Raw genomic sequence first — 26,323 nt, 5'->3', positions numbered from 1 at the left:
GTCAAGTTTGCAAACCTCTGTCTGTAACGGAGCCCCTTAAACATGGCTCCGTCAGTTGCTGGCAGATTCCGACAGTGGTTGCTTTCGAAATCGCTTCCAACATAAAAGCTCCTTAACGGAAACACGTCTTCTGGACTCTCTGCGTGACAGTTTCCGGCGAGGAGTGGGTGTCCCTACAGGAGGTCCTGAAACCTCCCCACTGTTTTCGCTGGAAGTGTCTCTGAGCCATCCCTCCAGCTCACTTTCCCTCAGCTCAGCTCCTCTCCCCCTACTGGTTCCCTCTTCAGCTGCTGAGTCTCTCCCAACCTGTGTGAGCCCTTTCACTTCCCTTCCTTCCGATGGCAGTTCCCTGACACATATGTTCTCTCATTTTTGAGAATATAAAATCTTGGTTCATTTTTAAGCCCCAATTGGGAGGCTATGTGTATGTGTAAATACATGTTTTTACACAAACACAGACCTTTTCTGCTTAGAAAACTGAAAACTGACTGCAGCTGTAGCTTAATGTTACTGATTTGATCATCCAAAGAGAACCTGACAATTCTGTGGCTCTTAATGCTATTGCTGCAATACTGGCGATGCCTCAGTTTGGTGATATTTTAATATGGACCTAAATAACTAGTTCTGTTACTTATTGGATGTATTAATAAGTTGTATGCATGATGCCTTAAAATCCATATGAGAATCAAATGGCTGAAGCTGATTTCTTTCTTATTAAAAAAGTGAGAGGGTGCCATACACAATTCTACCAACACAATTAAGATACTGGTTATGTCCTTGACAGCTTTTAAAATTTCAGCTGCAAAAGTGCGATTTTACTGTTGTCTATAATTTTAAACGGAGAAAAAAGTGGGTGCAGTTTAATGTCTATGCAGTTAGATTTTGAATTTCTTAATGTCTAACATTTCTACTCTACTTCAGCTTAAATAAGCGAACTATTTTATTTAATTTATGGCTTGACACCATCAGTTAGGAAACTTTACCTCTCTGTCAGAGAATAATGAACCTTTGTCAAGCTGAATCCCTCGCCCAGGTCTGTGAGAACCTGATAGCCTGCAAGAAACTTCTGAAAGCTGTGAAGTGTGAAAACCATTTCCACTTTAGGACTTCCAGTTCTTACACTCCAGACCTAATTAGAAATGCTTGATATAATTAGGAAAGCCTAAGTCAGCATTAAACCTGCTCTACCAGGTTTGCTCTTAAATACTTGATCAGCTAATAGTTGTTTTTTTAGTGTCAAAATGATGGAAGAAAAAAAGGGAGATCTGGCCATGTGATCTTTTCTGACTTATGGTACATTCAGATATGGGGATTATTGTGATAGTATTCCTGGTTATAATGCTAGCACTACTGGCCCAGTTTCTAACATTTCTTTCACACTATATTATCCTGCTATGTTACAGAACTGTAATTGCTTTTTCAGCAATCTACCACCATGTCACTCTACTTTTCATTCACACCAGTGAGTGTGGTGTGACACAACAGCAGGTGTCATCTGACATGTCGCCGCCACTCTTTCTTGTGCATGTTCGTATCGGTTCACCCATGAAAATGGCAGAAAAGAACTGTATGCTGGGATGCTGCCCCAAATTTCATCCCATCAATTGTCCTAGTTAATGGACATGCAAACAGATTTTTTTTTCTAGAAGCAATGAACCCAGAAATTATTACTCAAATCCGCTGTATTGAGCAAGAATTGTGTGTGTAAAATGGGATACCTCTGTTCTTCAACACACTGTGTCATAGAGTCTTTACTGCAACTGAAACCAATATATTTTCTACAATTTATGTCAGCGAAGGCATGTCTATGCATATACTTATAGGTAGGGCTGTGCTTAGGGATGCGGGTGGTGCTGTGGTCTAAACCATAGAGCCTAGGGCTTGCCGATCAGAAGGCTGGGGTTCGAATCCCCACGAAGGGGTGAGCTCCCGTTGCTCGGTCCCTGCTCCTGCCAACCTAGCAGTTCAAAAGTACGTCAAGTGCAAGTAGATAAATAGGTACCACTCTGGCGGGAAGGTAAACGGCATTTCCATGTACTGCTCTGGTTCGCGAGAAGCGGCTTAGTCATGCTGGCCACATGACCCGGAAGCTGTACGCCAGCTCCCTCGGCCAATAAAGCGAGATGAGCGCCGCAACCCCAGAGTCAGCCACGACTGGACCTAACCATCAGGGGTCCCTTTACCTTTACTAGGGCTGTGCTATAAATCAATATATTGTCTGATATCGGGTTTTAGATCAAATCATGATAACCGTTTTTTAAAAAATGACTTTGCAATTAATTATCGTGTGTGGGGTATTAAAAAAAACCACAATATTGGAAAAAGCAGGAAGCCGATGTTTCTTCCTGTGTGTGCAGCTCTTGCTAACTCTACCTCAGACAGCTCTTCCCTGACTCCTGCAGCAACAAGAAAGAGCTGCAAATCACTACAGCAGGCTGACTCAAATATCACCCAGCAGATATCAACAAACAGCTTTGAGAACCCCTTAGCAGTCACTGTGAGTCTCACCCTTCCGTCTCCTGCAGCAGCAGTAAAACACTACAAATTAAATACAGCAGGCAGATTCAAAAATTGTGCAGCAGATATTGCCAGAGTTTTGAGAACCTGTTAGCAGTCACTGTCAGTCTCAACCTTCCCTGTCTGCTGCAGGAGAAGCAAATGACCACAAATCACTACAGCAGGCTGACTTAAATATCGCCAAGTAATTATTGCCAAACAGAGCTTTGAGAAAAGTTAGCTCTGGCCACCCTGCTGGCAAGCAGGGACTTCTTCCCTCAAGGCTCTTGCTTAAAGGTGCCAGGCTTAGGGAAAGTCTGCAGGTTCTGACTTCTGGAGCCCTTTCCTCGTAAAGACATAAACTGGGGTTAGTAAAAAATAGACACCTTCCTTTGGCATTTTACCTTCTTCTGTCATTCCCCCCTCCACCTGCATGTATGCACCGCTTGTGGGTGTGTCTCCCTCCCCCCTGCCATTGGTGTGTGGTGCATTTGTTTTTGTGAAGCAGCAGCCAGCAGAAGCAAAAAGCACCGGGGTTTTTTTTATTAACTCAGCCAACACTTGGTTTTTTGTAAGGGCAGCCAGCTCCTTGTTAAAACTGTACTGCTTTGGGGGGGGGTTGTGTTTCCCTGACTCCCTCTCCCCCCTCTGTTGGTGTGCCCAGTTGATGCTTTGCTTGGAGCCATGGCACTATGGCAAGGAACTTTCCTGGAGGTGTAGGGGTCTGTGCTGAGAGGCTTCTTGAGCCCCATGTTTCTTTAGCTCAGTCTGCCCTGCAGTGCTTCACTTGCACGCTCTCTCAACTCTTTCCCTTCCAAGTTGCTTCCTTCCTTGCTCTGGGAAGGAGCCCCAATTATCCTTCCCTGCTTCTCTTTCTCTCTGCATGTGTGTTCCAATGTTTATTTACCTCAATCTGCTCTGCAATGCTTTGCTTGCATGTGCGCTCTCTCTCTCTCTCTCTCTCTCTCTCTCTCTCTCTCTCTCTGTGTGTTAACTCTTTCCCTTCCAAATTGCTTCCTTCCTCGCTCCATGATTCTCCTTCTCTCTCTCTGTGTGTGTGTGTGATTGTGGCTTGCAAGTTGCTTCAGAATAAAAGGGGGGAAACACCCAGTGCTTGTTGTGTGTGCCTTTCTTTCAGGGCAGAAACAGCCCATGGGATGCTACCAGCCCCATGTTAACTCTGCGAGTCTTCAGCTGTCTCCTACCCAATTGCAAGCAGGAGGGAAATGTACTCTTGAGATGCTTCTTGGTTTGCAAGTTGCTTCAGAGTAAAAGAAAGTAAAAACCCACCCTGCTCTGCTGTTTGAGCCTCTTCTGTGTCTCCCCCAACCTCCTTATGCTCCCTATTTTCTCCTATATGGCTATGCCAAGAGGGGACATTGATGAATGTCCTCTGATGTGGTGGAAGGCTCATGAGGCATCCTTCCCAGTGCTGAAGGTTCTTGCAAAGAAGTTTTTGGCTATGCCAGGGTAAAGTGTGCCATTTGAAAGTGTGTTCAGCACGGCTGGCAATGTTCTTCAAATACAAAGGGCATCTCTATTGGCAGAGAACACCAAAATGCAAATTTTCCTTGCAAAAAATATAATTTTCATTTAATAATTTTTGTTCTGTAAAAAATTATCCATTCTTTCTGGTTTGGCCTGGTTCATAAAAGAAATGCAAATTTTCCTGGCAATAAAAATACAAATTTTGTTTATATTTTGTTCTGTTGAAATTTATCCATTTCATTCTCTCTATTTTGTCCTGGTTGAAAAAGGAAAATTAACAAACAATAAAATAACTGGTGTTGTGCGATGTATACATTCAACTAAGACTCAATAGTGAATTATATCTGAATATCTAAAAGTGTGACACTGAATTTGCTTTTTTTCTTAGTAATGTAATTAATGTTTAGGGAACCTTTGATATCTATGCTACTAATTACTTCTACAGCTTTAATTTTAGAGAAAATGTGCTATTATTGGTACTGTAGTACTATAATGTAACAGTTGTAACAATATGTTAAAGGTAAGTAGAAATGTATCAGTTTTAGAGTTAGACCCTTAAGTAGTAGCAGTTGCCAGGACATTACCATGTTCACCTTTGCATAGTTCCAGCCTTATTTCAGATATTGTGATATACTGAAATATCGCAATGTTTAACTGGTGATATATTGTGATGTTGAAAATCAGGTATCGCCCAGCCCTACTTATAAGAAAGCATTGGCATTGCAGTGCTGCATTTCCACACACTGAGCCTTACGAGGAATGTGTTTTGAAACGTCTCCATGCGTTATCCAGTGGCCGACTGGAATGTTCCACTTCACATTTATCTAAATACTTCTGAAAAGCATCTGATAAAGGACACTTTGGTGTTTCTTATTGACTTTCTTTTCTCTGTTTCTCACAAGAGTTCACTGTTAAACAAAGGCAGTCAAGGCATTTTGCTGAAGCTGGGAAAGTTCACTGCCTTTTGTGAAACATTAAACAACATTAACAGTTTTCTGGCCACTTTCTCTCTCATTCAGTGTGCACTATGACTGCTTAAGACCAATATTCACTGCAGCAGTTTTAAAATAGTTTTTAAAGAGGTCACAGAACCCAAAACAGGGAAGACAACCACAAGTTAATAGTACCCAAATGTTCCAAGTAATGCCTTGATACACAGTAACCAATGAAATAAATCGGAATTATATGAATGCATCCTAAAAATCTATACAGTAACAAGTAATTTTTCAATAAATCATGAGTCAGTCAAATATGACTAGTCCACAATCTTGAACATATTTATAAACTTGTGCATTCATGGTTTTGAAGCCATGTGAAAGCCACTCTGCTGTAGTAAACTGTAAAAAAAAAACAACCTGTGCAGATAACCAATGAAGCCAAGAATTGCTGTAATTGACCATTTTACTGCAGAAATGCATTGATTAAATATTAAGAGTATGGTTTATTTTCAACCATTTTATACCACCCTTTAATCATATTTTGATGGTTTGTAAGTTCCTCTAATAAAATTGCATTCGGACAAATTAAAGGTATACTCACTAACAAATGATGTCTCCCCCAGATATCCTCTCCGCTTGAGTGTTACTTCCAGAACCCTTGACTCCTCGTCTACAACATAATATTCTTTTTCCAGAGAAATCCAAGCCCAGTTCAGACGGAAAGGTTGGCTCCTCAACTTGTTTCCTCCTAAAATTCATCGGCACAAAACAAATGTCATTGTACAGAACACATAATGTACAAGAAGCCCAATATTCCTTAAATATGCAATGTAAGCATGCTCTCATACACATCTCACACAAACATTCTTTTAGTTTTTAAGGCTTTGGGAGATTTTCAGTCAGTCATTTAATTAGTAACAATGAAAAATACACATCAATGGGTTTAACAGAAGATAATTAAACTGCTTGTGATAATGGTTTCATAAAAGCACCATTTTTTCCTTATCTGGATCTGAGGGGTGCTTTGCTTCTTACCCATTTGCTGTGTGGCAAATCTTACAAATAAACTGGATTAATTAATTGCTAGATTCAGGAATTATAAGCCTTCCCTACCCTACCCATAACAATAACTTTGCAATGCCAAGTCTTAATTAGCCGAGAAGTGTGTGATGGGGAACAGCAATGACTTAGAAATGTTCTTTAAAATATGAGATCATACTCTTGGTGGAATAGTACTTTGAATACTCTAAATCAAATTATTTTTCAACAGAGAAAGTTACAGAAATACCATTCAGCCAGCCAGTCTCAGCAGCAGAACACCTTTGAGATCTGTGATGCTGTGGTTTGCTTCCTGGGGGACACTCTGCATCACCACACTGCCCCCCCATACGTGAAAGCGGTGGGAGTGGAGCCAACTCCTTATTTAGAGGCCAAAGGCCACCTTTACCCCCTTTCCCTCTCTTAGCGGCACCCACTCTCCCCCCCCCCAACTCTCAGTATGACCTATAGTCGCATCTCAGCCATGAAGGAGTCTTTTGCTCACCATTTGCTTGTTCTGGCCAGTGGAGGTTTGTGCCTCCTCTCCTATCCCAGGGTGGTATACCTGGGATAAGGGGCAGGCATCTCTGCCATACTCCCCATTTCTGGTAACGCCCACTATTTACTGTCAGGAGTACAGCCCTACACTCGAGTAGGACCCTGGCAGAGTCACATGCCCGACTGGCATGTTCTCTCCCTCCTGGACAATACCAGTATAGTATTTATGTAACAAAAGGTTTAGCAGTGTTTTGTATATACTCCCCATTTCTTCAGGCAAGTTGGTTCACGTGATTAATAATAATAATAATAATAATAAATTTTATTTATATCCCGCCCTCCCCAGCCGAAGCCGGGCTCAGGGCGGCTAACAACACTAAAATAGTGCAACGTTATAAAAACATCAAAGAATTAATTAAAATCAAAATTGATGGCAACCATAAACTAAAGTATTGTAAAGATTGCCAAAGGAGGGAGTCAGGCTGCGCCCTGACCAAAGGCCTGGTGGAACAGCTCTGTCTTGCAGGCCCTGCGGAAAGATGTCAAGTCCTGGAGGGCCCTTGTCTCTTGTGACAGAGCGTTCCACCAGGTTGGAGCCGCAGCCGAAAAAGCCCTGGCTCTAGTTGAGGCCAGCCTAACCTCTCTGAGGCCTGGGACCTTCAAGATGTTTTATTTGAAGACCGTAAGTTCCTCTGTGGGGCATACCAGGAGAGGCGGTCCCGTAGATACGAGGGTCCTAGGCCGTATAGGGCTTTGAAGGTTAAAACCAGCACCTTAAACCTGATCCTGTACTCCACCGGGAGCCAGTGCAGCTGGTATAGCACCGGATGAATGTGATCCCGCAGCGAAGACCCCGTAAGGAGTCTCGCTGCGGCATTCTGCACCCGCTGGAGTTTCTGGGTCAGTCTCAGGGGCAGCCCCACGTAGAGCGAGTTACAATAATCCAGTCTGGAGGTGACCGTCGCGTGGATCACAGTGGCTAGGTCAGGGCGAGAGAGGTAAGGAGCCAACTGCTTAGCTTGGCGGAGATGAAAAAATGCCGCCTTTGTTATAGCTGCAATCTGCGCCTCCATGGAGAGGGAGGTATCGAAGATTACACCCAAACTCTTAACGGACGGTGCTGGCACTAATTGCACCCCCGCAAGAGATGGGAGTTGCCCCCTCAATCCCATATCGTCCCGTCCCAGCCAGAGGACCTCTGTCTTCGAAGGATTTAACTTCAACCGGCTCCCACGTAACCATCCAGCCACAGCCTCCAAGCATCTGATCAGTGTGTCTGGGGCCGAGTCAGGATGGCCATCCATCAGCAGATAGAGTTGGGTGTCATCAGCATACTGATGGCAGCCCAGCCCAAAACTCCGGACAAGCTGGGCGAGGGGGCGCATAAAGATGTTAAAAAGCATCGGGGAGAGTATCGCACCCTGGGGCACTCCACACACCAAGGAGTGGCGGGATGACAGTTCCCCCCCAAGCGCCACCCTCTGTCCCCGACCAGAGAGAAACGAGCGCAGCCATTGAAGGACTGTGCCCTGGATCCCCACGTCGGCAAGGCGGTGGTCCAGGAGTTCGTGATCGACCATGTCGAAGGCTGCTGACAGGTCTAGAAGAATCAGCAGCCCCGACCCGCCTCGATCCAGCTGCCTGCGGAGATCATCTGTTAGGGCGACCAGAGCCGTCTCGGTCCCATGACCAGCGCGGAAGCCGGACTGGAATGGATCCAGAGCCGATGTTTCATCCAGAAACCTACCAAGCTGTTAGCTGCAGGCTTGGCCTGGGGTTCCGTTTAGTCCTCAACCTAAAGGGGTTTCCCTCTGCAAATATTCATATGGCTCGTTGTTTAACAAACTGGCCCTTAGTTCAACCCAACCTACTGTGTCTTACTCCTTATTTGGCCTTTGGGATGCAAATAACAAGCACTGCACGTACCCCGTAAAAATACTTATGGTTTGAATTTTTAAGAGAAGGACAAGAAATGCCCTGTATTGCGCAAATCACTGTTATCTTGGTGAAATTGATGGTAGAAATACACTCAAATTAGCCCAGATGACAGCTGCATACCTCTTATTAAATGAGTCTCTTCACTGAGCTATTATGGTTAATAACACCTGTGACTTATACTATGGAGCCACAAGGCCTCTGTCTGCTTAATACGTTCCTCCTAAGGATGACAGATGCTGCAAGCTCTTCATGACAAGTTGTCTCCATTCCCATGACAAGTTGTCTGCATTTTTTTTCCTCTTTCAAAAAAGAGAACTTTTGTGACCAAGATGTCTTGAGCATCCGTGAAAGTAAAAAGACAACTGCACTCATTTTTCATGGCTGCCTTTCTCTCTATCCCAAAGGTCAAATGATATGAGGTCAAGGTATGGAAAGAGGGTTTTAAGAGAAAGAAATTCGATTTTATTTTTCTTTCTGAACTCTGATTAAAAGAAATCATAATCAGATATGTGAACTAATTCTTATTTATGTGTAAGGCAAATTTAGTTCTTGCGGATTCCTTCTGTGGTCAAATTCTCATATTCAGCTGGAAACGATGTCGGACGAATAGTTTACCAAACTGTTGAGTGTACATTTTAGTAAGCTAACATTTCGTAAATACAGTAGCCACTAGTAATAACACTATGTGACAAATAAGACACACCAGGGGAATTTTAAGGAAAGCAGCTAGTTTTGGACTAATACAAGTTGACTGACTGTGTAGAAGCCTATTCTTTTCAGACTGCCTTTCTGTTTTTCAAAGCAGAGTGCAGATGACAACATTCCACACACCTTGTGCATGTCTTTCAGTGTCAGTTGGACAGATTAAATAGATGACATTTCCCATCATATTTTCCCTTATACTTCCCGTCATGCTAGAAATGTCAGCTGCCATCAGTATAGTGGATCACTAGAAGAATTGCAAGGCGGTCTTTCTGCTTGCAGAATGGCTTTTCATCTAGAGCAGGTTTGAGGAACCTTTGACACTCCAGATGTTGATGAACTACAACTCCCATTCTCTTTGGTCATTAGCCATGCTTGCTGGGGCTGAAAGAAGTTCTAGTTCAGCAACATGTGGAGGGCCAAAGGTTCCCCATACCTGATCTAGTGGAAGCAATCTCTGAAAGGAGGCGAGAAGCAACTCTAGCTAACTATCCTTTCCCTGTGAAACACCCTCCATGCAGCTCTGAAAGGCCTCTCAGCCCCTCTGGAACACATTGCTGAGGCGGTTGGGGGATCTGTAGCAGGAAGGGGTAAGTGGCAAAAAATTGTCTTCTTTTCCTTTAGCAGAAGCCTGGATCAAACACCATTCAACTCACAGCACTGACTTGTCAATGAGAGGTAATATTCCTGCAAGCCATAATTTAAAGCCCATTCGTTACGTAACGATTTTCTTAATTCCTTAATTCGCCCAAGTCAGCACAAAGTCTAGGGGATGAAGCATCAATATATTTCTCATACAGGAAGACTCCCACCTTGGAAGAGTCCTAAATAAATGAAATCTACGTATACTAGGGATTTCTTCTATTTCAAAGACAAAACAGATCAGTATAAATGGATGTAATTATGGATGCAATGATGAAACGCCACTCAGATTAAGTCACATGCCATTATTCAAAAGTTAAGAGCGGATGATAAAACTGAATTCTGACTGTCCTATCATATTTCTAATATTATATTTTTGCAGCACTGTAAAGGAGCCATTTTAAAGTTTTCAAAAGAGTACTGGATTTTATCTGGTCAAAATTTAGCTGGTGAGAAGCCCTATCATATCCATTTCAGAGATCCGATACCCTCCCTTAACTAAGATTACAACAGATGTACTATTATATATAGCTGTATATACAATAAAAGCTTTGCTCAGACATTAGGGGTCTCCTAATCCGTCACATTATTTAAAGCTGTCTTACGTTCAGTGTCACTGGGAAATGTTAATATCTTAACATATTCATTTATAATTGTTGACAGAACACATTCCCTTTATGCACGCACCATACTGTAAAACACAAATAAGAATTATTGTTTGTTTTGATAACAGAAAACTAAGTTAAAGAACAGAGCAAAAAAATTCCTTCCAGTAGCACCTTAAAGACCAACTAAGTTAGTTCTTGGTATGAGCTTTCGTGTGCAAGCACACTTCTTCAGATACACACGGCTACCTATCTGTTAAAGAACAGAGTTCATGCTTTCAAGCCTCCATTTTATGAAGTGAGGTAATGTTTCTTTCAATAGGCCTAGAAGTTAATTGATCGAAGAGAGCCAGTGCCTGCAGCAACACAAAATCAGAAAGTGTAACAGGAGGCCGCAAACTGTATATTCCCTATTGTCTCTTGTCAGTTGCTCTGTGCCGCCACCCCACCATTTTTAGACATTAATCTTTTTAAGGTTTGTACTTGGTGCCTTTCAGAAGAAGCTACAAAGCATTCATTAGAAACTGATTTTGATGACGACAACAACAACAACAATAATAATGCAGCCATGTTCTTTCTGATCACTTATATTGCTTTATTCAAATATCCGAACACATTTCTTGAGTCTTCTGTTTCAATTTGGCACATTCTGTCTCTTAAAGCAATAATTCTTCGAACAGTGTTTTCTTTCCCATTCCAAAGTGTTTTCCTTTCCTGTTTTAAATTTCACATGGAAAACACATAGATAGCAAGTACATCCAGATCTCCACATTTCAGTTTCCCACAAGCTTTTTCAAGTTTCCATCAATGGTATTAATATTCAAAATAACAAAATAATTTTGACTTATTCCTATTAATTCTATAACTGCATACCAGACTTCACCAACTTAGTGCCTCTAAATGTGATGAGAGCTGCAGTCTAAGACATCTGAAAGGGATAATATCATCTGTATATTACGTGATTTTAATTCCCCTACACACATTACCTTAATTTCATTTGTATGTCTAACACAAAACATTAAGCCTGGATAAGGGATGGATGAGACGTTAAATTCAATATGCATTTGAAGTTGAACATATCAAACTTGCAGTTTCTGTAGCAACATGCAAACTGAAACACAGCTATCCTTTGAAATTCACACCTATCTGAATTTTGTGATGTAGCTCTTCAACCAATGTTTACAAAAACGCGTAAATTAGTGGAAAGTGTGAATAAAAATGAAGTTATTAGTGGTACTTAGCGCAAAAACAGGGAGATAAAATCCCTCTGCCTGTTCTTTACATAGGATCGTTAAAGAGCAGGCAGAGGAAGTGGTGGCCTTACATTTTTTGGGCCCTGAAGCTTAAACTGTTATGAGGGCTCCTTCCCAACCAGCAACATGGGACTTGGCTAGATTGGTAAAGAAAAAGCATTTTATATGTGTTGTATATGTGATATAACACCGTTACACCAGATGGCGCTGTGGAGTCCCATCTTTCTCTACCAGATTTCCCTGTACGAGTTTGCAACACGTTTAACTGAATCGCTTCTTTGAGGTGCCTAGATCCAGCCAAGATTTGTTAGCTTCTTCAATTGGATTATTCTACAACACATCACCTCTTTTCCTATCTTGCGCTGCAGCATCCTCCTTGCAGCATTTATTGTGTTATCACTGGGTTGGGCACTGATTTCCTTTTGGGGCAAAGTAGGTGTTCCGCCTTCTCTCCCCACTTGTGGCCCCACTGCTAAGACATACAGCTATGCAACCAGCAACATTGACATTTGTCATGACCCTAACAGGTTACACTCTACCATCCAGATTCATGAGAAGAATGAGCATGAGGAGCCTGAAGCCCTTCCATTATTCCAGGACTACAACTCCCCTGACCGCTGCCTTGCAGGCTGCAACTGATGGGATCTGGAGCCCAACAACTTCTGAAGGACCAAGAGTATCCCAATAAAGGTCAGGTCTTTACAAAGACCTTCAACTCTCCACCATTTTCTCCAGAGAGCCTTCCTTTTTCAACAGGAGAAAAATACAAAACATGTCAAGATACGAAAGATAATCATATTTAAAACAAACTATCACCTGCTTCTATTGTGAAATGCTAGGCATGAACAGCCAGGAAGGGGGCTGAACTATGTGCTTCACCAGGCACATTCAATACAGAAATAACATCAAGTTCAAGAGAAGTGTGTGTAAAAGTCACCAGGTAAGATAAATATACAAGTTGCAGAAAAATGTGAATTGAGTAGTTCAAGAGACGAGACATCCAAAAACACCACAGAAGAAGAAATAAGACCTCATTTACACGCACTCAAAGCCATGTGGGAGCCATGTCCTTGCAGTGCAAGCCCTCCCCATTCAGGGTGTTGCATGAATGAAACAACCACACGATCAGGGCCAATTTCCTGCTAATTTTGCCTTCCCTCTCACCCACACAACAGATAATCCAGAAATGCCCCATTACATAGCAAAGTTAGTGTACAAATCACACCTGTGGCCCATCTAATTCAGTACTGCCTACACTGACCGCCATGTTGGCACACCAGGGTAGTTCAGTCTGAGAGCAGTGACCTCACTAGCGCCAAGTGTAGTGTAGCAAAACCCACCCAATTGTGTTAAGCAGCTCAGAAACAGGTGGATTAGACAAATGAATAAACATGTCTTTCAACAGTGAAACGTCACAATTGATATGTTATCTCTAGGTTCGAAGGCGGCATGGCTCTGATCTATCAGTTGCTAGGTGACAAAACGCCAGAGAGGATACTGGGCTCATTTCCTGCTATTCAGCTTCCTACTCATCTGGCCACTCTGTAAAACAGGATGCTGGACTAGATGGGCCTTCCGTCCAAACTAACAATTGTTGCGTTTAAGGCAAGTGATGCATGACACAGGTTTATCACTACAGAGCCCCGTGTGCTAACAGCCAACAACTACCTGGCATTATAGCAGGATGGACTTGCCCCATTTTGTATCATTGGATACTGCTGTACATTAGTGAAAACACACACACTATAAAATAAAAAATAAACGAAAAGTTACTCTGTGCATCTTTAGGAATATGGCACTGACTTGGCACCCAGCAAAAACATTCATTTTCTCTCAGGCCTTTGGCTATTTAAACAATCTATGGACTGTGTGGGGAGGGCTATTGTTTTTGTTTGCTACTATGGAATATATTTTTGTTTTTATATTGTAAACCACCCTGTGATTCTTGGATGAAGGGTGGTACAGAAATTTAATAAATAAGCAAAAACAACAACAACGAAACAACAAAATATCTTTTCGTGAAAAAACTATGCAAAATTGATGATTTGATAATTAAAATATCAAAATCTTCAATGCCTTCCCACCCAACACAAAACAATTCAAATAGAATTAGCAATTGTTATATACGCATTGCTGTCATTATCAATTATACATCAGGGCTTTTAGACACCCGTCACTATACTTGCAAAATGTCTGTCCAATTATATACATACAGATCTATAAAGTCACAAGACTGCTAGCCTAGAATGTGAAAAAACACTGATCCTATTAGAGAGAGTGTGTGTGTGTGTGTGTACACAAGTGCCCTGAAGAGTGTGCTTGGAAAAATATGATAAATGCACTTTGTGGGTGCCAGCATAGTGTATTCAAGTGAAATGAATACAGGATGTAAAAATAAACCTGCTATAAGAATAGATAGCTATTCATAAGACTCTAAAGTTCCTGCCAGTATTCTGGAAGAGTTCCAAGAGCTGTGACAGAAATATAAGTTTCTCTACATGCCAGAGAATCATTTGCTAGATAGTATTCCACTCAATGTGGAGACAGGGAAAGAACAGACAAGGAAATACAGGTTTTTTGGGCTTTCCTTTGACTCTTATGCCTAATTGGCATCTGCCGGTAACACTGCCACAAAGTCCAACACTAATTGTTATTCTGGCAAAAGTTGCTGGCAGGGCAACAGATCCAGTCTCTGATTGCTTCCTGTGCTCCAACAAATCCTCTAGGTCTCATTACACATGGGTTGCTTTGAACAACAGAACACACCATTTTGCCAATTACTTAGTTCATCATTTTGCCATTCTTATATGATCGACATGTAAGATTAAATTTGCAACTGTGCTTACAGGTTTACAGTATTACAGATGACAAATAATATACTGTATTCATTCATATATGTGTGTGTGTGTGTGTGTGTGTGTGTGTGTTTTGCTAACTGCTGAAAGCACCTTTGTTTCATTGAATATTGGTACCTACTTTTCCTTCCGAAAGAAGCTCAAGGTGATTAATAACAACATATAGAAATAAATGAAACAACAAGGGAAACAACAATAAGAAAAAAGAACCTCAACAGTAAAAATGTTGTAATATTCTGAGGATAAAAGTTCAATAATACCCAAGGTGAGGGTAGGAGGGGCAGAAAAATAAAATATATTAAAGCACTCCCCACCATGCTTCACTCCAGCATTTTCTCTCACCTGCACCGTCTACTTTCCTTAAGCATTTCATGCCCCCAAATTTATTATGGAAGACATTTGGTATATTTGTGTTCTGCATATTATCCCCAAGGATCAGTGTTCTTCCATCACACCAGCCCCAGCCCCTGTGAAGGTTCAGAGTAGGTACAAGGAATTCCTTCTTCAGGTGTGAAGATGAGCTAGGAAGAATGGGCAGTGGGGCAGCATAATTTCTACTGCCTTCCAACTTGTGGAAAGCGATATGCTGAAGCATTGTATTTGCAGAGGCTCCCCACACATTTTTGTACCCTGATGTTGCAGGTGTCTAAAATGCAAGGTAATCCTCCACGGATATAAAAGGCTCTGCACTTCAGACTGTCATCTTCCATGGCTTGAAAGGCAATTAAAAGTGCAGCGAGGGGCACTGTATTTCATGGCCACTGTGCCCCCCCCATGAGCTTAGCATTGGAAGAGGACACCCCTTAGCACATGATAGATCATGGTGCTGTTAATGCCAGGGTTGCAGGTTCGATCCCCATATGAGAAAGCTGCATATTCCTGCATTGCAGGGGGTTAAACTACATGATCCTCAGGGTCCTTTCCAACTCTACAATTCTATGATTCTATACAAGTTTTGAGACCTATGGTCTATCCACCCATGGATTTGTCACTGACAGTGATATAGCCAGAGGCTTCCAGATGTTTTTAACTACTATAGTTGCTAAAAGTGTTCCAGGAATGATTACAGTCAACTGGTATTGATCAAAACCTAGTCAACTGGGATTGAACAAAAGCAAATATGGAGTTCAAAGAAATCTTCCTTTAAAAAAGTATCTCACTCTCTTTGGCCCATTGTTATATTTCCTATGTAAAGGTAGCTATAAATCCATTTTTAAACAGTCTTTCTCTTCAGCCTCCCTGCTACCACTCAGGTGCAAGGCAGCAAGACATTAAACAAAACGGCAGGACTTTCACAAGCATGCATACATGGGTGCAGTAAAAACTGCAATACAGAAATATAATCTAGAGAGACTTCCGGGTTGGCGCCATCGCCGAATGGCGGACTCCCTCCGAGCTCCGGAGGGAGTCTGCTCGGCAGGGGCTGGGTCCTACCGCACCGGCGATGCGGGGACCCTTAAAAACCACGGCCACGAGGGTCGTGGACATGGAGACTCGGCTGGCACCGCTAGCGCCCTCCCGACTCGTGAAGGAGCCTTTTTAAAGGCTAAGGATCGGGTGCCGGGGAGAAGCGTGGTGCTTTGAGTCCTCTGCTATCCCTGCCGAGCGCAGCCGCATGCCATCCGGCGGAGAGCGCTGACTTCTTCTATTGAAAATTCGGACTTTTAGACAACAACCCGTGAGTAATTTGGAAACTGGGTTTAAAAGGAGGAAAAAAAGAATTTCTTTTTGAATTGGATACGAGCGGGGGGGGATCCAAAAAGGAAGTCAGTCCCCCCCCCTATTGTAAACCTTTCAAGACAAGGACGGGGCAACCAAGGTCCAAAAAGATTTGTATCGCTGATAAAAACTAAGAATTTCACGATGGGGAATTATAAGAACTGTGCTGGAGGATGAACTGAGGGAGAAGAAACGTAACCCCCCCCCCTGGGAACCGGGGTGATTGAAGAGAGAGCCTGGTGAAAAGAGTCGGAGATTTTGACAGCTGACAAAGTAGCTGTCAAAGTCGGAAAGCAGAGAGGATTTTATTATGAGAACTTTGCTGGCTAAATTTGTTACAATTTGTTACAATTTGTTAAAACTTGGATACAAAATGGCGAAAATATGGATAACAATCGGACTTTTGGACTAGAGAAGACAAAGTTATAACAATCCCCCTAGAGGAGTTTCGGGACATTACAAAGATGGTCGTAAGTGGAAAAAAACACCATTGGAATTTTACAGGACTGGTTATCTTCTGGGAAAGCTGCGAAACGGAAACAATATTTTGTCTACAGGGTGTTCAGCTAAAGGAGACAATAGAATTTTCTATTGAAGAAAGGAAGGGACTGAACGCAAGTTCTTGTTCCTGAATAATAATAATCCCTGCAGACTTACTAAGCTTCTGAATTAGAACGTTTCAGCAGCGGAACAAGAGGAAACTGGACTACAATTTGGAAAGAACAATGGGGGGAGTTTTATTACAGATCTGAAGTTAAGTGCTCTAAAAATGTTTATGAAAGGGGAAAAAAAAAAAAAAAAAAAAAAAGAAAAGAAAAAACCAGCAAGGAGTTGGGGGAAATAGGTGATTTATGGATTGTAAGAATCCCAGGCGGATAACATGGTTTGGTGGTCAGGGGGAAATTAAACCGGGGACAGGGGGGGAGAACTATAATCCAAAGGCTTGTTAACTTCTTTTTTTTTTTTTTGAACTAGCTTTGTCTTATCTATTATATTCTTTATTTCTTATCTCTGATATTTTTATTATGTGGGGAGCTTTTATTATTAAAAAAAGGGAAATTGTGGAAAGAAAATGGGGTGGGCCTTGGGAAAGAAATTTTTTGTGTTTTATTAAGGGTATTGATGTGGAGTGCAGAAATTTTAAATTCGAATAATGGTTTAACAAATTAAGTTTTTAATTAGAACTGAGAGCTTGTGGAGCCAACAATATGAAAAAGGAATATGGTAGGGGTGGGGGAAGGGGGGAGTCCCAGAAAGCGGATATATGAAAATAAGGATATATGAAAATATGTAAATTCTTGCTTTCTGTATTTTCTTTTTTTTTGAAAATTTTAATAAATATTATTTAAAAAAAAAAAAAAAGAAATATAATCTAGAGCTACGTATGGGGGTAAATGCTTAGTTCAAACAGAGGAACATTTTAAAAAAGTTAATAGGGATTAACTGGGATGGCAAACATCCATGAAAACTAAGAATTGGTATTTTCCTCAGCTATCTTCCAAATGTATTAAGTAATCAACTATTTCCTTCCTGCTACTTCTTGAATATAGAGTGGAAATTAAGGGTGAATTAAGTGATTTATCTGATTAGCTATTGCATTACATTTTAACTCAACTGCTACGGAAACGAATAACCTTCCTGCTACAATTTTCTATAGGGACAAACTCCAGACAGCCTCTCTTACATTACTAGCTGATGTTAATAGGGCCATCATTCCACCCATTTGCAGTGCAAGACTCTTTATTACAATAGCCATAACACAGGTCTGGGGCAACCTCCAGATGTTACAAGTTCCATCATTCCTGATTGCAAGCTATAAGGGCCAGGGCTCATGGGAGCTGGAGGATAACAGCACCTCGAGGGCTTTTCGTTTCCCATCTCTGCTGTGAACACAGCTACCGATCCCTCTGGAAAAATTCCATCATCGTACAAAATCATAGTCTAGCCTGGATTGCAAGCATGACTTGCCTATATAGATCTTTCATTGATTTCAATTCAGGGTGAGTTTATACAAAATTTACCCTAAGCCAATAGTGCTATAGCATTTAGTGCACAAGGACAACTGTCAGAAGCATGTCGTGTTCATTATTTAGGATACAACCCCAAATATAATGCATTTTTGTATGTTATTTTCACTAATGCATTATTTTTTATGTACACTTTCCCCTAACATATGTATTTTTGTAAACATTTTTCAGTCAGAGAACTACGGAGCAAATTTCAGATAAGTGAAAATTTCGAGGGCTGGCTGTGTGCTTGTTTTCATATTGTTTCAGAAACAGCAAATTTGGTATATCGGGCTTAAAATGTGAATGAAATTTAATTTCTCCCTCATCCCTACCCAGGAGCTCACCCTACTTTTGCCTTAGGAGCAGCTCCACCTGATTCCAAAGCACCAGCTGTGATAATGAAAACTAATATCCATCACAGAAGTAATACCAAATTCCCTACCTCAGCTACGAGGAAGGTGAAAACTCATGCCATGCCTAGGCAATATAAGGGTGCAGTTAAATTACTTTTCAGTTCCTTTAGCTGGCAGCCAACCCAAGATTTTGCAGTATCCAATGAACACAGCTAGATCAAGAAGGGCTTTCCAAGTTGAAGGTGGTAGGGTGGGTAAAGGCAGATAACAGTAAAGGACCCCTGGGCAGTGAAGTCCAGTCAAAGACGACTCTGGGGTTGCGGCACTCATCTTGCTTTCAGGCCGAGGGAGCCAGTGTTTGTCCACAGACAGCTTTCCAGGTCATGTGGTCAGCATAACTAAACCGCTTCTGGTGCAACAGAGCACCGTGATGGAAGACAGAGCACACGGAAATGCCATTTACCTTCCCGCCATAGTGGTACCCTCTTTATCTACTTGCACTGGTGTGCTTTCAAACTGCTAGGTTGGCAGGAGCTGGGACAGCACTGTGGTCTAAACCACTGAGCCCCTTGGGCTTGCCAATCAGAAGGTTGGCGGTTCAAATCCATGCAACAGGGTGAGTTCCCATTGCTCCGTCCCAGCTCCTGCCAACCTAGCAGTTCGAAAGCACGTCAAAGTGCAAGTAAACAAATAGGTAGGGTGGATGGGTCATTAGACCAAGAATTGACTGACTGAAGCACAATTTAAATACATTTGGAAAGAAGCAGTCTCCACTCCCTCAAGCCCACCCCCAGTCCAGCCAGATCAACAAACCCCAAAACTGACACAGACGCTGGGCAAATCTACAGAGCGAGACACCACTGGACCGGCTGCTTCCTTCATCCAACACTGAGCACAATCTCCAGTGCATGCTCAAGTGTGGGGATTTTTGCTTCTCATTTTATCTTTTAGATCATTTACCCAAAGGTTAGTAACTCCAAGTTTCTTAACTTCAAAAACCACAATTGTATTTTAAAGAAAAGAGCTGGTACAACATTGCTTAATGTGATTACTTACGCATTAATAAAGTTTAGCCACTTAAGTATTTTAAAATAATCACAGACATGTAAGATAGGTATAATTGCGTAGACATCATGACATGTAAAATATTTCTCTACTTATTCCTTTAATAGTTGCACAGTGCCTAAAAATATTCATAAAGGATTAAGACACAGTATATCACCTAGTCACTAACAATTTTCTCATGTAATTATACATTTCAAGCTGACAACCCATTCCTCAAAACAGAAGTGATGCAAGCATCTCGCAACTAATTCCATTTTAAGGGGGCAGACTGAGTCTGGCAAGGCTCACTTTATGATTGTGTGGTAGTGCGAGATAAAACTATAAATTTGATGGATTTATTCAGCAACTGAATACTCATTTTCGCAGAACTTTGCATCTCCATTTTGCGAAGGTGCCAGGTTTACTCCAAGTCTTGAAATAAAATTTATTTTACACAGTCTGCCCTGTAGATTGCAGCAACTTGTGCACAGCTATTGTCTTAGAATGTTCAAAATTCCAAAAAAACCCTGCGATTCAAGTTTACAAAGCATCTGTCCTCTAGCTCCTAATTCAAATAGCTCCATCGGGTGGAAGAGCTAAGACCATGAAGAAAACAGCTAATTTTTCCAGTCAGGTGCAGGTACCAGAAATGCAACACAGAGTATTAGAAAGGAAACCTCGTCACTCACTGATCACCACCACTAGGGGAGGAACCTCAGGCCCCAGGGCCAAAAGTGCCCCCCAAACATCCCTATGTGGCCCTTGGGACCATACCAGGCCATACCCCTGCCTCAACATCACTCCAATTCCCTAGGCCTGAATGCCTTCCTTTGCCCTCCCCCCCGCCCAGTGCTTTTGCCTGAACTGAATGTGCTCTTGATGCTTCCTGCTTGCTTGAATGGAGGATAGAGAAGGGTGTGTGGGCGTGTGCAAAACCTAGCCTACTATACAAACGTAAACTTCATGTTTGTTGCTTGGCCCTTTTGCCGCCAACCCCACCCACCGCTGACTTGTAACCCTCAAACGTTTGCCTAGAGGGGAATGTTGCCTGCAGGCTGAGAAAGGTTGTCAACCCCAAGCTGCAATTATATCTGAACACCTCTGCCTCAAGCTGGTTTAAGTTCAAAGAGGTATCTGTCCAGGAAAAATCCTTTGAACCTGGATGTCCACATTCTAAACTCTGTGGGATATTATAAAAACCATGGGCAAGACTTAATGTAACAAGTTTTTTAAAAGAGGGTACGTTTCCTTGGTATTCAGCTGAAAGAACCAAAAATTATTATATAATTAGATGGTGCAAAAGATATGGTGCCCTAATCAAATCTGTGTGTATATGTGTTGCTACAACAACTGTGCTGAAGTCCACGCTGCATGAGAAAGCGTATGAATCTCCCAGAACGTAATGTAAGCTTTTCATACTTACATTTATTTATTTATTTAGACATTTAGACGCTGCATTCCAAAAAGAAGAGTTCTCAGCTTGCCTACATATGAACTTCCTTTGATTCAGCCCTGTTTCTCATCTATTCCTGGGTGGTCATCAGCGTAGTGGTCTCCTTATAAACTCTGAGGTCCTCATAACCTTTACTGTAATTTTACTGAAAGCACAGAAATTGATTTGACATATTGCTTAAAACACTAATGACCTCTGAGCAAGCTGCAATGTGTTAATTAGGGAGAAGCAGCAATAGCATTTCAGTCAAGTATTTAAGCTTTGCTTCCAAATGTAACAAATTGCTAGAAATCTATCTTTTGTTTGCCTTGTCATGGACATATACAGGCAAACATTGTAGTATGAACTATATAGTTAAATGGCAGGTGTCAAATGGTTGTGTCTAGAAAGCAATCAAAACAGTGCCATTAGAAGCAAAGGCAAGCACCCATCTACATTCACAGGTGGCTTAGCTTTACAAGATGACCAAGAATATTAATGTCCAGAAAGACTGAGCCTAAATTCAGCTGTGCTGATTATATTTAATATATTACAGAAGCACACACCAGGCAGAACTTTTACCCCCAAGCTGAGGATAACAATTAGGAAAGCAGACTGCTATAAATTGAGGTTGAGATTCCTACTGACACGCACCAACTCAGCAGCATACTGAAATCAATGAGACTGACACATGCAATTAAGTCTTGTTAATTTCAATATGTCTCTGAGTAGGTATGTGAAGCACTAAAAAATAATTATTATTTGTCACATTTAAAAATTAGGCAATAAATTAGATGTACGCAAGAAAAGGTGTAGTGGGAGAGTACTTTTCAAGTCCACTACAGTCAACCTATTTGCTATACTGAAATGGTGTCTTTATTAACAGTATTCTCTCAGGTTTTTAAAAAACTGCTGTAATTGGACAAGGCAGAAAACTCCTCACTCTAAAAGAAAACAAACACATTTTCACATTTATCTCCAAAAGAACTGACACTACTTCAAAGGGATGCTTGCAACCAAGTATCTGCTTAAGGAACATTTTCAAAAATATATTCAGCGCTAACAACTTACATAGCAAAGCCCCTCTCAATCAGGCATGAAAGATGAAGATGCAGAAAGGAGAAAAGATTGTTTGTCCTGCTTGCGGTCTATTGATTAACTCAGGCACTCTGAGAAAGGGGCTTAGTGACTGATCCCAACCAGCTAAGAAATCAAAGATTTAACACCATTCACTATGTACAATGGAAAAACTGTAAGGGGGAGAGGGTGTTTTACTAACTGCAATATTTAAATAGCACTAATTGAAAAGCTAATGTTCAGCCAATTCTTTTTTTAAAAAGCATTAGTTGTACTCATTAGCATGTTATGTTCAGTCATTAAATGTCCTATATTTAAATGTAATTTTCATTAAGGATTTTTATGTATTTAACTGTATGAGTATATCATTCTTTTTTTCCTGTATAAGAGATCCGAACTAAGGCACCAAGGCCCACAGCCCCAGAAGCATCTTTTGTAAACCACTTTGAGCAGTATTTTTTTTAAAAAAAACTATCAAGAGGTGTATAAATTTTATGAAATAAATAATAAATAAATGCAGCAGAGAAAATGCAGTTACATAACTGTAGCACATATGAAAATGCTTTGTGAAATTGTAAATGTGCTGTTGCAGACAAATGTCTTCTACGTAAAATGCCAAAATATGGGAACACTTTAAGCATTTGAGGGAAAGTCTTCTTATTGCAATATTTCAAACACAGGCTGAATTGGGACCCAATGCTAAAGTTATGCCAGCAGGTACGTCAGGTTTGGTCCTTCCTGGATAGGGATAGCTTGGCTACAGGGGCCCACGCACTGATACCCTCATGATAGGATTACTGCAATGTGTTCTGTATGGGGGTTGCCCTTACATTTGGTCCTGAAGCCGTAGCTAGTGCAGAATGTGGCAGCATGGGTCGTGGCCAGGATTACTAGCAGGCCAAATTTATGGTGTTATACCAAGTGTATGAAGTCCTAAACAACTCTGAACAATATCTGAGACATCATCGTACCCAATTTATACCTGCCCGTTCATTGCTATCATGTATGGGGGCACGTCTTTTGGTTCTGCATGTACCAGAGGTTCATTCCATGGCTACTGCCGTGTGGAAAACACTACCCAGGGAAGTTTTTATATAAGCTCTGGCACTGTACACATTTTCCTGGATTCTTCACATCAGATCCTTTACTTGTAGGACTAATTGCACCAGTGTTTACATTAGTTTACAATGACGTTACAGCAGCTTCATTAAAAAAAAAAAATCACTCCAGGGGTGATTCTGACTAGTTTTGAAAACTGAAATTAATGTTTTGAAAACTGAAATTAATGTTTTAAAAATTCCTCTTTTTGGCATGCTTTTTTGTGGCATAGTTTTTGAGCAAGAGTTTTAAAATCTCATTTTTGTCAGTGAATAGCAGTCACAGCGATTCCAGCTAGGTCAACCATTCTCAGGTGTATGAATAGGAAAGCAAGCATATTCTAAGGGACAGTAGGCTTTTGGCTACTTTTTTGGCCCTTTTACAGTGGTACCTCGGGTTAAGTACTTAATTCTTTCGGAGGTCCGTTCTTAACCTGAAACTGTTCTTAACCTGAAGCACCACTTTAGCTAATGGGGCCTCCTGCTGCTGCCACGCCGCTGGAGCACAATTTCTGTTCTCATCCTGAAGCAAAGTTCTTAACCCGAGGTACTATTTCTAGCGGAGTCTGTAACCTGAAGCGTATGTAACCTGAGATACCACTGTATTTCCAGGGAGTAAACTGAAAGGGTGCAATTCCCTCATGTCTGCTCCCACTGAGTGATCCCTCCTCCCAGCAGACAACCCAAAGTGATGTATTCCCAAGCTTTGGTCATGAAGAAGGAGTGACATAATAGCCTCCATTTAACAGTGAAAATGGCTCTTTTCTATGTGGCAAGAAAAATCTTCTACTTGACAACTGAGAGTATGGATATTATTTTGAAAAGTCAGGCATAGTCATTATGCTTGTTAATTAGTATTCCTTGCAAAGTATTATATTTCTTAAACATGGCTGGAGGTATATAATGAAGGGGGATTATACTTTTTTTGTTTATACTGTTGTGCCAGCCTCCAGGATTTCTTCCCTTATAAGGCAGAGTTTCTACAGTCTGATCCTACATTGGAAACTATTTTCATTGTTTAAAATACATTTATTTCAACACACTTCACAGCTTTTAAAAGCAAGTAAAACAGATAGATATATCAAAATGCTTAACTGCATAGATCCTTTTTCTGAGACAAAAAGATCACCACAGGTGGTTTTCCTTCCCCTAATATGTATGCTGAACAGCAGAATAAAAACCTACTTTCTACAAAATCCTGTTAATTGACAGAGGTAATACAACAATAGCAAGTCTAATCTGTACACGGGGGGGGGGGGGGGGACACACCTTACTATTAGATTTTAGTGCAGTCTTTCCAATTCATGCTAGTGCTCAGGATGCCGAACATCAATATAACCATAAAGCAAATTTTAAAACACAGACTACGGTATTTTTCACCCTATAGGACGCACTTTTTCCCCTCCAAAAATGAAGGGGAAATGTGTGTGTGTCCTATGGGGCGAATGCAGGCTTTCGCTGAAGCCTGGAGAGCGAGGGGGGTCGGTGCGCACCGACCCCTTTCGCTCTCCAGGCTTCAGGAAGCTCTCCGCTAGCCATGGGAGAGCTGCGTGACTTCGCGCAGCTCTCCCACAGCTAGCGGAGAGCTTTCCTGCACCCAGAAGCTTGGGGTGCGCTGAGCTCAGCACGCCCCAGGCTTCGGGCTTCGCGCAGCTCTCCCATGGTTTGCGGATAGCCAGCCTGTTCTGGGGGCTGGGGTCGGGGGAAACCCCAGCCCCGCACCTGGGGGGGGGGAATAATTTTTTTTCTTTATTTCCCCCCCAAAAAACTAGGTGCGTCCTATGGGCCGGTGCATCCTATGGGGCGAAAAATACGGTATATATTGAATATTATTTACCGTATTTTTCGATCTATAAGACGCACCAGACCACAAGACACACCTAGTTTTTCGAGGAGGAAAACAAGAAAAAAAATATTCTGAATCTCAGAAGCCAGAACAGCAAGAGGGATTGCTGCGCAGTGAAAGCAGAAATCCCTCTTGGTGTTCTGGCTTCTGGGATAGCTGCGCAGCCTGCATTCGCTCCATAAGATGCACACACATTTCCCCTTACTTTTTAGGAGGGAAAAAGTGAGTCTTATAGAGCAAAAAATACGGTATATCCTGCTTTCACTCTGAAAGAAGATCAGAAGCATACACTATAAATAATTTTAAAAAGCAACAGATAAAAAAGCAAGTTAGACATAATATCCAGCCTCTCTGACTGCAATATTTTAAACTGCAATAAACAGAGAATGTAATATTTTAAGATACTCCCACTGGATAACTGCGTTTGCTGATCACCAGCTTTCTCAATCAATTTTAGTGTATAATGAATATTCTGCCACTCTGGTCCAGGGAACCTTAAGTAAAACAGAAAGTTGCAGGTAGCACATACTTCTGAACTTGGTGACATTGACTGTGCCTCAGAAGTTTGTGCACAGCTTATAAATGGGATGTGCATAGAGATCAGCTGATTTTTTTTGTGCTCCTAGTATTATATATAAAAACAATTTTCTGTATATGATGTGCATCCCCTGTGTACAAGTTGATATAGTTGATATATTAGCTAATACTTTATTTGACACTGCTTTGGGTTTGTAAATGTGAATATACATACTTCTAACCAGAACTGCATACTATTATCCAACTGTTAATAGTGACATTACTGCATATTTTGAGCAACAAGAAACCATAGCTAAGGCCAGGCTTCCTCTACCTCGGCCCTCCAGATGTTTTGAGACTACAATTCCCAGCATCCCTGACCACTGGTCCTGCTAGCTAGGGATCATGGGAGTTGTACGCCAAAAACATCTGCGATGCCGAGGTTGAGGAAGCCTGGCTAAAGCTATGGTCCTTGGTTTGGAGTACCAAGTGGCCTAACTTCTCATGGAAATCAACTTGATATCTATTTCTTTTATTACATTAGTTACTACAGTTATAACCCTTGATGTGCCTATCTATCCACTCGCAAAACACACACAACAGTTGGTTGCAGGAGTACAAACAACATCTTCTCTTGCATAGTAAAGATAGCATTAGCTTAGCTAAATTCAGAACTGCATTCCTTGTGTTAACCAAGTAACAGTGCAATCCAAAACATGCCATACTCAGAAGCAAGTCTCAATAGGGCTTACTCTGAGGCAAGTGAGTATAGAACTG

The 26,323-nt window shown here is 41.5% G+C and overlaps 1 protein-coding gene across 2 annotated transcripts in view; it reads right to left on the bottom strand.

Moving 5' to 3' along the window:
• Positions 1 to 26,323, bottom strand: part of FREM3 (FRAS1 related extracellular matrix 3) — an 89,597-nt gene that overhangs the window by 49,470 nt on the left and 13,804 nt on the right. For both annotated transcript variants that reach the window (XM_081021856.1, XM_081021857.1), the window contains exon 3: positions 5,524 to 5,670. In XM_081021856.1, coding sequence (XP_080877982.1) covers positions 5,524 to 5,670 — 147 coding nt within the window. The remainder of the gene's footprint in view (positions 1 to 5,523; positions 5,671 to 26,323) is intronic.

Source organism: Podarcis pityusensis (genome assembly GCF_964106645.2).
Source record: "Podarcis pityusensis genome assembly, chromosome: 9".
Classification (NCBI taxonomy): Eukaryota; Metazoa; Chordata; class Lepidosauria; order Squamata; family Lacertidae; genus Podarcis; species Podarcis pityusensis.
This window is presented reverse-complemented; position numbering and strand designations above follow the sequence as displayed.